This window comes from Acartia tonsa, chromosome 4, assembly GCF_053477335.1.
Source record: "Acartia tonsa isolate MP-2025a chromosome 4, ASM5347733v1, whole genome shotgun sequence".
Classification (NCBI taxonomy): Eukaryota; Metazoa; Arthropoda; class Copepoda; order Calanoida; family Acartiidae; genus Acartia; species Acartia tonsa.
The window spans coordinates 45,013,653-45,025,721 of NC_137263.1; the positions used below are offsets into that span (position 1 = coordinate 45,013,653).

Below are 12,069 nucleotides of genomic sequence, written 5' to 3' on the forward strand. Positions count from 1 at the left end.
TCTTTTCCTAAGATCCCTGATAAGTAGAGCAGCATCAAATGAAGAGTTAAAACAACAATAAATTAGTATACAAAATAATTCAAAGTTTTTGTATTGTCGTTAAAAGACATTGAATTTTGTTATAAAGGGAGCTGATTGTCTCCTTTTTTGTTCTAGCTAGTCTGTGTAGAGTCAGCAAATTTTCTAGTAACTAGTTTTCAGAATCTATAACTGTGTGCCAGCATGCTATTCAATTTTATTTACAACAATTAATCACAGTTATTAAAAGATTTCAATCTACAGGGTGTCCAATATATTATAAAAAAAATAAATCAACAGTGTGTCCAAAATTGTAAAAAAAGTATTTAATAAACAGGTTATAAGCGTTCAGCGTGGGTACCCAATTTTTATTTACAGGGTATACCAAAAAGCAAGTATGAAAGTATGCATATTTGAATGAAAAGTAAATCTACAGACTGTCCAATATAAAATAACAGGGTGTCCCAAACTATCATCTAATTCCTTCAATGTAACCATTCATGCACCATTTAGAAACATTTAGATTTTTGGATCACTGTGCTTACGATGTATTAAAAGATAAGTATAAGAACTTAGGCAGTATGTTATTTTCTCTATCTTAAATCATACTAGCCTCTCGTAATTGTCATCAATTGATAACAAGTTTTTCTTTATGAAAAACTAGTGGATTCGCCCCTAACCTCTATTTTTTTAGGGGGGGATTTTTTTTTTTTTTGGGGGGGGGGGTAATCAATTTTCAATTTTCAATTTTAGTTTTAAAAAGAATTTTTTTTTTTTTGGGGGGGGGGGTTGGGGGTGTTCCACCTCCAAGAAAATAGTTATAAACCTTCCCAAGACCTATGAGAAGCTACCCTGTAAAGGAAAACCCGATCTGTTCAGCGGTTAGCGAGATCCTTCGCTACAAACAAACAAACAAACAAGCGGTTAGCGAGATCCTTCGCTTCAAACAAACAAACAAACAGACAGAAAGACATCGTTCTACTTTGTATATGAAAAATAAAAAGCCTATAATCACTTAAATTATATATATTGTTAATAAACTGTTATCCTTTATTTTCATATTCAAACTGTTTAAATTTAAAATTTTTAAATTGTACTGTGTGTATGTTTTATATTCAGGGAGGAAGGGGACAATGAACTGTAAATAATACCTCCCAAAAGTTTACAATTCGTTCTACCATTTGTTGATTTATAAGCTTTGGTATAAGTCTACATTAGAGTGCACAAAAAAAGTGTTAAAACTGTTAAGATTAATTTGGCTTATCATATTGTGGCGGTGGAGTGAGGGGAAGGGGGGTCTTTGTGGTATCCCTAAGAGCCCTGATTAATATTATATCTAACATGTGAAATATGAATCATCAGATATAAAGTATGGCCTAGAGTTCTTTCTAACGTCAAATTTAACATTAAAGTTCAAACAAGGCTTAGAAACTATTCTATTTTCAAAAGTGTTTCTTTTCTACATTTCTTCTGTCAGCAGTGGATAGCTTCTATCGTTTATCTAGAATCATGCTAGAATTGTCCTATCCCTTTCAAGCTTGATTTGATGATTTCTGTAACAATTATGCACTATTGTTCCCATTTTAAACAATCTTATAGTTATATTAAATGATATAATTATACTTTGATTTATACCAAAAGAGGATTAGGTATAATGGTATTAGCAAAGCATCTCTATAAATTATTCTTAAAAGTTAAGTATATAAGGAATCCTGTATTTAAGTAATTATGATTTTTATTTTCCATTGTCTGGCTATCTGATTTTTTAAAACTTTGCTGTTATGGATGTTGCTATCCTTGTTAAATTAATGTTATATAATGACTAAGGAACCCATATATGACATTTTAGCCATAGCTAACCCTAAACTATTTGTTGTCAAAGCAGGTGTGCATTTACTTCCGCATACTAACATGTCTGCATTTTGTTTCATAATTGCAAAATATTAGTATAGCAGATAATTATATTGTATATCATATGAATAACCGGCGTCTACGCCCCTAGAGGCCTCTAGTACACCCCCCCCCCCCATTTTCAATTTTAGTATTAAAAAGAAAAAGTAAAATATACTTTTTTTTAAGGGTCATTGTTTCTAGGAGGGTGGTGGTACCCTCCCCTAAAAATAGTTATATTCCTCAGACCCATGAGAAGCAACTTTGTTGAGGAGAACAATATTTGTTTAGCGGTTAGCGAGATCCTACGGTGCAGACAGACACAGATGCTGTTAATTTTATAATAGGAATCGAAAGGGGGAAATAGCAGTTTGTTATGTTCTGTAGTTCTGATGATTTGATAATATCACTTTAATTTCCTACTATGTCTTATTGAACCTAACCAAAAAGTAAAATTTTAAAAGTGTGTAATGAAGGTTGAAAGATATTCCAATGCCAATTTGAGAGATTTTGCTGGCATTTTTAACAAGATAAAATATTAAAAATTTAGGGCAAAAATGTGTTTTTAATTAGTTTTGTCATCACTCGACCTTCACCGTATTTTATGGGGTAAGGCAGACTTTTTTAGTCATTTGTTTGGGAAATTTTTACGGTAAAGATATTTATTTTTAGCCGATTTATTTTATATACTTGCTTTTAAAGTGCTTATTTTAAAGCTATTTACATCGACTTAGGTTATGTTAGGTACTGGGTGCCCCGTAAGATTATAGCCCCTTAGGTAAAGGCCCCTCAGTTGCTCGACATTCACTTTTTGGGAAAAGCTACTTTATTCTTGTTACATATAATGAATAGAATTTATGATGACCCAGTGGGAAAAGAGGGTGAAATTACTAACTAAATAATCTACATTCTTGTCTTCCAGCCCATAATCAACTAAAAAAGGCACAATTAATTTATAAATATTAAGGGGAATAAAGGAACATTATCTTATTGTCCAGTTTCCGTTCCCAATACCCTTGTATATTTGTAAACCATATTATTTCATATAAGGTTAAGGGAATTAGAAAATGTAAAAAAAAATAATTCGAATTAATGTTACTTTATAAAGTAACTAGCGGCTACGCCCCTAGAGGCCTCTAGTGGCATTTAAATGGTTTTTTTATTTTAAATATCTAATTTGAGAAATAATTTTCTATGGTCAATCAGCTGTTAAATTCATGTCTCTACGCAGCGCCACTATGCTACGTAAAGACATTCATACGCTATCGACGCTATGCGGCAGGAATATTTCAATTCTTTTCGAATTATTGCGATTTCTCTTGGGAGGGTCGTGGTACCCTCCCCCAAAATAGTTATAAACCTTCCCAGGACCTATGAGAATCTACCCTGTTAAAGAGAACCCGATCGGTTCAGCGGTTAGCGAGATCCTTCAGTACAGACACACAGATACACAGACAAACAAACATCCTGTTACTTTAGTATAAGGATTATTAAATCGTTGTTTAATAATAAAACATCCATAACCAACCTTCCTTTGAGTCATATATACTTACAGTTGAACTAAAAAGGAGAACTTAATCAGTTGAGTAATTAATAAAATCCCAAGCTTCAGACAAAAAGATCTTTCTACTTTTTATAATGGGATAGTAGGGTGATAAAGATATTTTTGACAATTACTTTGATAGTTGACCGCCAGACTGAACGGACGTGTAATAAACATATCCCGTATGACCTATAAATAGAAATTATTGGTGACAGGGTGTCCAACAATTTTCTATTTTAACAATGGCTACAAATCAAGTTGAACAACAACAAAGTGATAGTAATATTGGGGATTTAACTAAAATTCTCATTGACAATAAAGTGACGCCAGAAAAACTAAAAGAACTGTTATGCAATGCTAACAAAAGTGATTCAAAAATATCTCTGGATAAGTCAAACCTCAAAAAATGTTGCAGTGATTTAAAGTTATACTGCAACAGTAATGAGCAGTATAATCGCAATTGGACCATTAGAATTCATGGGCTATCTGTCTCTTCTGAGCTAGTTAAGAAAGTGGGAGCTGATGAGGCATGCATAACTACTGCCTACAATGCTATCATTGAGCCTGTGCTGAGGAAGCTTACCCCAAAGCCTGAAGACACTGATGTGAACACAGAATGGGGCCCTACAAAGATTGACTCTGTTCCTAAAGTTTTTGATCTCCTTTCAAATGGTCATTTTGTTGGTAAAAAACGAGATAATCTTCCAAGAACTATCATCATAAGATTCATGTCAAGGTATATGAGAAATCTGTTTCTCAAATATAAGAGAAAATTTATGCCAAATCCAACGGCAGCAGAGACAACAATGGGTGTTAAATTTTATTCTGCATTTCCTGATCTTACAGCAATGAACCATAAATATCTGATGGCCCTGAAACAAGACCCTAGGGTTAAGGCTGCTTGGGCATTTGATGGGAACCTGAGATTCTCTCTGGCTGACAGCAAAGGTGAGGAGTCTAATGAAACTGGAGCTGGGTTCTCAGAGGTATTCTTTGTTGAGGATATAAGGACAGATCCCACAGCAGAGGTTGACAAAGCTGTTGCCTCCCACAATGACTCATCACCCTCCAGAAAAAGTAGAGCAGATCTTCCTACAAATAATCGCCAACTGAGATCTAAGGGCCCAGTTAGAGGCAATGGAGGGCCTTGGAGCAAATCATCTGGACATGGTGGACGTAGTGGAGTGCCAGCTGGACGTGGAGGTGTTCCTGGTGGACGTGGAGGTGTTCCTGGAGGACGTGGTAGAGGGCGTGGTGGACAGTTTTCTGGTCGGGATGGACAGCATGCTGGTGGAGCCCAAGGAGAACATAAGGATTCAGGGGAAAGCAGCTGGCAGGAGGTAAAGAATGGAGCTACAAAAGGTGAAATTGAAAAAGGTGAAGGTCTATTGCCAAATGATAATGATCTTGCCTGCTCTACCTTTAATGTAAATTCATTTAAAGATTAGATATATCAACATATTCCTACAAGAATCTTCTTTTAAATAAAAAAAAACCCTATTTTTTTTCTCCTAAATTTAGCATTAATTCTTATCTGATTCCTCTGTTTTTTTCTCAATATACAATAATTTTAGCTCTAGATAAAAAAATATTTTATTATAATAATTAGGATTTTATTCAGTACCATACAAACTATCTTTTATACCTCTTCTAAAAAACATTTGTTTTTCTTTAATGATTTTAATATTTTAAAATTTGTTGGACACCCCAAATATAGGATATGAAAAATAGTAAAAATTGTCCGTATTACCGGAAGTGTAAGATCTATACCTACCCCCTCCCATTCTCCTATCCTTCTTACAACCCCTACACCCCTTGTACACCTGTATGTATTTATGACTTTCACCCCCCCTCCTTTTTCCCACCCCTATCCAGTCCCTCCTTTCCCTGCACCCCCTCTCTATCCTTTCTTACTTTTGGTTTGTGTGTTTGTATATTGTTTCTTTATACATTGGATTTATTATAAATGAATGAATCATTTCATAGATTTGGGACAGACAATCTAAGTAACAACAATTTTCACAGATTGCTTTTTGAAGAAAATGAAGAGGTTGATATTTATCGAGAATTAGACATACAGAGCTCATACTATTCTCCTGATAAATGTTGTGAAAAATTTAAAAATTCAAAAAACATTTCTATCCTCAGTTTAAATATTCAATCTATTAATTCTAAATTTTCTAGCCTTTCTGATCTAATTCATTTTTGGAAAGAGAAAGGGGTTATTTTTGACATCATTTGTTTACAAGAATGTTATTCCATTGTTATTCCATCCATTTTCCCAGGACGGAATTAATACCATAAAAAAACCTAGTTTTTACCACTTTTATGGTAAAATTTTACCAGCCTATACGATTTAAAAGGTGGTAAAATTTTACCGTAATCGTGGTAAAAACACTTTTGGTGGTACTCTGTGACGCTTTTTACCAGCGATTTTTACCACAATTATCGGTAAAATTTTACCAGATTTCCGGTAAAATATTACCATTTTAGGACGCAAATTTATACCAGATTTTGACCAATTTTTACCACTTTTTTGGTAAAATTTACCGCAAATTTCTGGTAGATTTTACCGAAAAAGTGGTAAAACTGTTCAACACCTGGTAATATTTTTGCCCTAAACTGGTAAAATTTTACCAGAAATAGGGTAAATATGGTAAAAATTTACCAATAATTGTGGTAAAAACGGGTGGTAAAAATCACGAGAAAGTGGTAAAAAACGACCTTAATTATAGAAAAACATCGCTTGTAGGTATAAATCGCAAAAATAAAAAAAAATTGTTTTCATTTTTATCTTTATTGATTGAAACAACACTTAAACATATTTTTCTTGATTCTACTGCTCTGGCCGCGAAAACTGTTGCGCAACCTCCTGGATTTGCTGGGCACCGGCCCCATTCGACCTCGTATTGCACTGATATTCAACCTGGAATAAAATTGCTCATTAGTTAATTAGATAATTACAGGGATATAAAGGGATAAGACAATGGCTGATAAATTGATGTTCATCTCTAATGATGATACACATCGTTACCCCTTCTGTAGATTACAATAAGTGATTGAAATGTTAGGACACTCAACTTAATGAACCAACCAATAAAAAATCAATAAAAGTACCCAAGGTTGTTAGGCCAAAGAATAAGAAAATGTTATTTGAAAACTTTGGGGGCTAGTGTAATTTACAGCCCAATGTCCCATCCCTCCCTACTAAATATCTAATCTATAATACAAAGTAGAACGATGTCTGTCCGTCCGTCCGTCCGTCCGTCCGTCCGTCCGTCCGTCCGTCCGTCCGTCCGTCCGTCCGTCCGTCCGTCCCAAAGATAAAGCCTATACTCGCTGTTTACGCAAATGTGTCAGAACTTCCCCCCCCCCCTTACTCTCACACCTAAATTTTTTTCTTTTGAAAGCAAAAATAAAAGTGTGTAGGTTCGACTCCCCCTCTCCCCCCTCATTCATTTCCTACAGGCATCTTGACACGTGGCAAAAAAATCAGCAAACTTATCTAACTAAACATCTTTGAAAACGCAGAACGAGAAAAAATAAAGGGAAAGCTTACCTGGAAAACATAAGCAGTAACAACATCCCTGGCTAACAAGAACATGCTGTGTCCATACTACTCGGCATCATAACAGGGAACCCGATCTTGTCTGCCTCCGCCTTCAAGGTGTCCAGGCTCTGGTCCTCTCCGTGGTAACCGTGGATTACAGGTACGTTAGCGGCTTCCATGATCATCTAAAAAACAGGTTAAATATTAGAAAAATTGTAACGACAGACTTCTTTTAAATACACAGTTGCTTTTCCTAGAGCCTACTTGTGTTTCGTCTTAAAAGAGGATGGTTGGAGGGTTTTTACCAATGAAAATATTCGAGGTCATTTTTCCAAGAAGCGGTGTCATACCCCCCCCCCCCCCCCGCCAAAAAAACAGCATAAACATTCCCTGAAAATTATGGAAGACCAGAAGATTGAGATCGTACAGGACAAATGAACAGACATCCTGTTACTCCGGTATAGTATAGAGTGTTATTTTTTTCTACTTGAAATCAACCAAAATAAGTTCCTGAGTAGCTACTCTATCATTTACCTTAGATGTAGACTTGATACCCATATCTCTAATGGCAGTGGACGGTGGACCAACAAATATAACTCCTTTCTCCTGATAAAAAAAAAAAATTTAAATTAAAAGGTAGGTATCATTCTTATTAATATAATATTACATTCTTGAAATTAACCAGAAAAAAACGTAAGCAGTACAGTGGCGTGCACAGGGTTTTTACGGGAAGGGATGTAATCTTAGAGGTTTTTAAAAAACGGGGGGGGGGGGGGAATCTACATAATTTTAATTTTAAGGGGTGTGTTGTCAACCCCATTCCTCACACTAATGACCGTGGACAAGATAATGAACGAAATATACATATATAAATCCCCAAATATATTGAACAAAACAACACCTTAGATTAGTTCAGACACTGCTAGTTTGAATGAACCAATCAAGATTTAAAGTTGTGAGCTAACGTGTTTATAAAACTTTGGGTACCAGTATAACTTCCAGTCTAATATCCACTCCCTCCCTGCAGTCAAATGGAAAATATTACCTGTCCAGGGATATAAAATACACGTGGATATTATTAATGACATATCATGGAAATTTGTTGTCATGAATTTAGGTTCCTAACATGGACTTCATATATTGGTCAGATCGTTTACCCAGAAGGAGGTAAGGGGGTGTTGTAAGGGAGGAATAAGGGTGTATCTTTATTTTAGCCCGCTGTGAGTACCGCTTTATTAGAGTACATGAAAAACTGGTGTAACATCCAGGTAATAATATATCCATTTACCCAAGAATCTTAAGGGATAAGACAATGGTCGACAAATTGATGTACTGTACATGTACAACCCCATTGATGATACACAAAATTTCCCCTTACATAGATTACCTTTTGTGGTTGATACGTTTGGACACTCAACTTAATGTGCCAACCAATCAGGGATCACTTAATCCCCAAAGTTGTTAAGCCAACGAATAAGAATACGTTATTATAAAAGTTTGGGGACACGTGTAGTTAACAGCCCATTGTCCCCTCCCTCCCTGCATTTACCTGGCAAAGATTAGCAAACTCGACATTCTCGGAGAGAAATCCATAGCCAGGATGTACAGCATCGGAGCCGGTTTCTGCCGCAACCTAAGATAATACAGTGTATGGTCAATAGTAACTAAGCCCCTAGAGGCCTCTAGGGGCACTTGAGTTAGTGGTGAGTTGAAATAGATCCCAACATTTTTTTATTTTAGTTTCAATAGAAAAAGTAAAAAAAATCCATCTTAAGGCTTAAATATGATCAGAAAATAGAATAAAACCAACTCAGGACCTATGTGATGCCTACCTAAAATAGAGAACCCAATCGGATCAGTAGTTATTTAGAAAAAAAGTCTTACTGCTTTATATAATAGGATGATGCATATAAGAGTTATTCTAAATCTTAATAGGTAGATTCTTCCAAGTTTCAATTTAAATTATCAATCACACCATTAAGCAAAAAACAACACCCATTTTTTTTGCAATGTGAAAGGTGTGGGGAGGGGGGGGGGCTGGGAAAGAGCCGACCCACTACCTTGAATTTTAATTTTTCAAAGTTTTTAAAAAATAAAATTTTTGGGGTAATTTTTCTTAGGCCTATAAAAAAATCCATGTATAAATTAAAACCTTTCCGAGACATACAATAAGCTTCAATGTAGAGGAGAGACGTGTACGTACGCTAGATATTTCGCTACAAACGAAGACAAACAAACATCCTGTTACTTTTATTTAAGGATTATTTTAATCAATCAATTCTTGTAATGTCCATCTAAAACTAATACCTAACAGTATAATGTCAGAGATATAAAGGGATAAGACAAAACAATGGTCGATAAATTGATGTAAATCCTCAATGATGATTAACAAAATTACCCCTTGGATTAATATTAGTGGTTGAAACGTTCGAACACTCAACCTATTGAGCTAACCAATCAAAATTCACTAAAGTCCTGATGTCGAAAGTTGTAAACCAACGAAAATGTAAACGTAATTATAAAACTTTTGGCACTAGTTTAATAAACAGTATCTCCTCTCTCCGGTATAATATACCTTTAAAATAGTATCTCCCCTGAGATAGCTCTGTTGTGAGGCAGCTGGACCAATTCTAACAGCTTCGTCCGCCATGGCTACATGCATAGAGTTTCTGTCGCTGTCACTGTAAACTGCCACAGTTTTAATACCTATAATAAATTTTGACTAAAACACAATAAAATGTAGGTAACAAAGGAAGGGTTGGGGCGGAGGTGCCACTTTAGGAAACAAATAAAAATCGTCGGAAAAAGCCGTTTTTTAAGCAAACAAAAGCGCGTTTTGCTCTATCTGTGAGATATTATGAATAAGATAATGTTAAAATTTGATATTAAGATGAGAAAAATTTACGTTCACAGTCCCTTTAAAGACACAATACCTGTAATAATAATACCCTGGCCTTTCTCATTATAAGCCTAGGCAGAGCCATGCTGGTGAGTGATGCTAGCCCAAGCGTGGACCGTGGTGAACTGTACTTCTAACGCCAATACCTAATTACAGGGTTACGAAAGTTTAAATTGATGTTTTTTTTTTTAATGTTAATATTAACTGTAATATAGTTTTGTAATGACATATAAAATATATATTCGATAGAATATAAAAAAATATAGTGCATTCAATATTAAAAAAAAATATTTAAATATATATATAGTTGTTAACCATATAGAATCTATTTCCGGCCGGGTTCTTAAAAGATATTGCCGCGTTTTTTCGACATTTTTTACGCTATGAATAACAAGCGCGACATTCGCGAAATCTAAAAGAGTATACAATGATTTATTTAATTATTTCGCTTTTGATGGTACGGCCTTCATAGAAAAAAAAAGATTATCTTCAATCCATTTTTGCTGCATATTAATTAATGCATCTTTTTAGAGCTGTGTTAGACATTAGAAAAATTGCTAAAAAAATAATTTAAAATTCAGTATTTTTATGTTATATACTCTGTTTGAAATTCTATCGTCAACGTTCAATCAATTAATGTCTAAAAAACGCCGAAAAAATGTGGCATTCATCTTTTAAAAACCCATCTCGGTGGTATTTCCGGTTGGCAAAGACAACATAAATATAGAAATCATGAAACATTGTTGTTCCACAATTTTGCCACATTTTTAAACATCTTGCTTAAAAAAAATCTTCCAAACAAATTGTAAATTCTACAAATTTAAATATTTAGAGAAAATTGAGTAGTAATTTACTTCTTGATTCAAAATATTTGATTAAATTGAATCAAAACTAATAATTATTTTTGGCACTCTATATTCAAATAATCATAAGCTTATCAATAGCGCATGCGTGCACAGAGGTGCCATAAATTTCAAAACTTAAAAATATAAGTTTTGTAGCGAAATTACTCTATAATTCGAAATCTCTGTCTTTCTTTTAGAAACATTCAGGGGAATATACGAAAGCTTATATTTATATTAAAGATGAAAAATCGATAAATTCAAATGCACACGGCACATCTGCGTAAACACACAGACCTGGATTTTTTTTCTTTTAATTTTAATTCGTATGAAGCTAGCTCAAATAAGTAAATATTAAATTTGATATATTTTTGACGATGCGGGAGGATGTTTTAAAAGAAATGATGAAATAATTTTCAAGGTTTTAAAAAAAAGTTAGCTTCTTTTATGCGAAAAAATTCAATAAAAAGTAAAAATTTTTACCAAAAAGTTGGTCAAATTTTACCAAGTTTTTTTTTTGTTAAAGTCCAAAAATCTGGACTTAGCCTAAAAATTTACCTTGTCAATTTTTACCAAAAAGTTGGTCAAATTTTACCAAGTTTTTTTTTTTGGCAAAGTCCAAAAATCTGGACTTAGCCTAAAAATTTACCTTGTCAATTTTTACCAAAAAGTTGGTCAAATTTTACCAAGTTTTTTTTTTTGGCAAAGTCCAAAAATCTGGACTTAGCCTAAAAATTTACCTTGTCAATTTTTACCAAAAAGTTGGTCAAATTTTACCATGTTTTTTTTTTTGGCAAAGTCCAAAAATCTGGACTTAGCCTAAAAAAATACCTTGTCAAATTTTACTAACTTTTTGGTAAAAATTGACAAAATTGCGTTTTTTTGTCTAAGTCCGAAAATTCGGACTTAACCTGAAAAATAGAGTTGTAAAATTGACCACATTTTTGGTAAAACTTCCAAAAGTGGTAAAATTAAAAAAAAAAAAAAAATTTAAATTTAGGCTTCATTGTATAGAAGTCATTATTTTAAAGTACTACAACTGATTATGAAGAGCTGTTTTTTATTTAAAACACAAAAAACGGGTTTTTTTGTTTCGTCAAATTTTACAAAAAAAATGGTAAAATTTGACTAATTTTTTGGCTAAAATTTTTGCTGGTAAAATTTACCACGAAACTGGTATATTTTACCAGGTTGACCAGCTTTACCACTTTTCTGGTAAAACGACTGTTTTTTTCTGGTATTTCGTAGAACCTGGGTTTGAAATTTCTTTATATCATCCTATTCTATTTAAAACAAGAACAACTTTTGTGGGTGGAGGCGTAGCTTT

The 12,069-nt window shown here is 33.9% G+C and overlaps 3 protein-coding genes across 9 annotated transcripts in view; all 3 read right to left on the reverse strand.

Moving 5' to 3' along the window:
- dop (microtubule-associated serine/threonine (MAST) protein kinase dop) overlaps positions 1-12,069 on the reverse strand; it is a 256,094-nt gene that overhangs the window by 70,993 nt on the left and 173,032 nt on the right. The gene's annotated exons all lie outside the window — the stretch shown is intronic.
- On the reverse strand, positions 6,230-10,614 carry LOC145317406 (methylcrotonoyl-CoA carboxylase subunit alpha, mitochondrial-like). The gene is made up of 6 exons (XM_080158483.1): positions 9,935-10,614; positions 9,577-9,707; positions 8,551-8,634; positions 7,536-7,607; positions 7,011-7,186; positions 6,230-6,377 (listed from the first exon to the last, which is right to left on the reverse strand). The coding sequence occupies exons 2-5, from the start codon at positions 9,661-9,663 to the stop codon at positions 7,043-7,045; spliced, it is 387 nt and encodes a 128-aa protein (XP_080014609.1). The 5' UTR covers positions 9,664-9,707; positions 9,935-10,614; the 3' UTR covers positions 6,230-6,377; positions 7,011-7,042.
- The window catches only part of LOC145317405 (methylcrotonoyl-CoA carboxylase subunit alpha, mitochondrial-like), a 66,126-nt gene continuing 60,286 nt past the window's right edge, over positions 6,230-12,069 (reverse strand). For both annotated transcript variants that reach the window (XM_080158482.1, XM_080158481.1), the window contains one exon: positions 6,230-6,320. The gene's annotated coding sequence lies outside the window, so the exon portion shown is untranslated. The remainder of the gene's footprint in view (positions 6,321-12,069) is intronic.

Bases quoted from the DNA above. Each gene is read 5' to 3' on its own strand.
- LOC145317406 (XM_080158483.1), bottom strand. From the start codon at position 9,663: ATGCATGTAGCCATGGCGGACGAAGCTGTTAGAATTGGTCCAGCTGCC. The intron at 7,608-8,550 runs GTAAATGCAGGG...TTTTTTTATCAG, and splicing joins AGTTTGCTAATCTTTGCCAG to GAGAAAGGAGTTATATTTGT. The intron at 7,187-7,535 runs GTAAATGATAGA...CCTGTTTTTTAG, and splicing joins GTATCAAGTCTACATCTAAG to ATGATCATGGAAGCCGCTAA.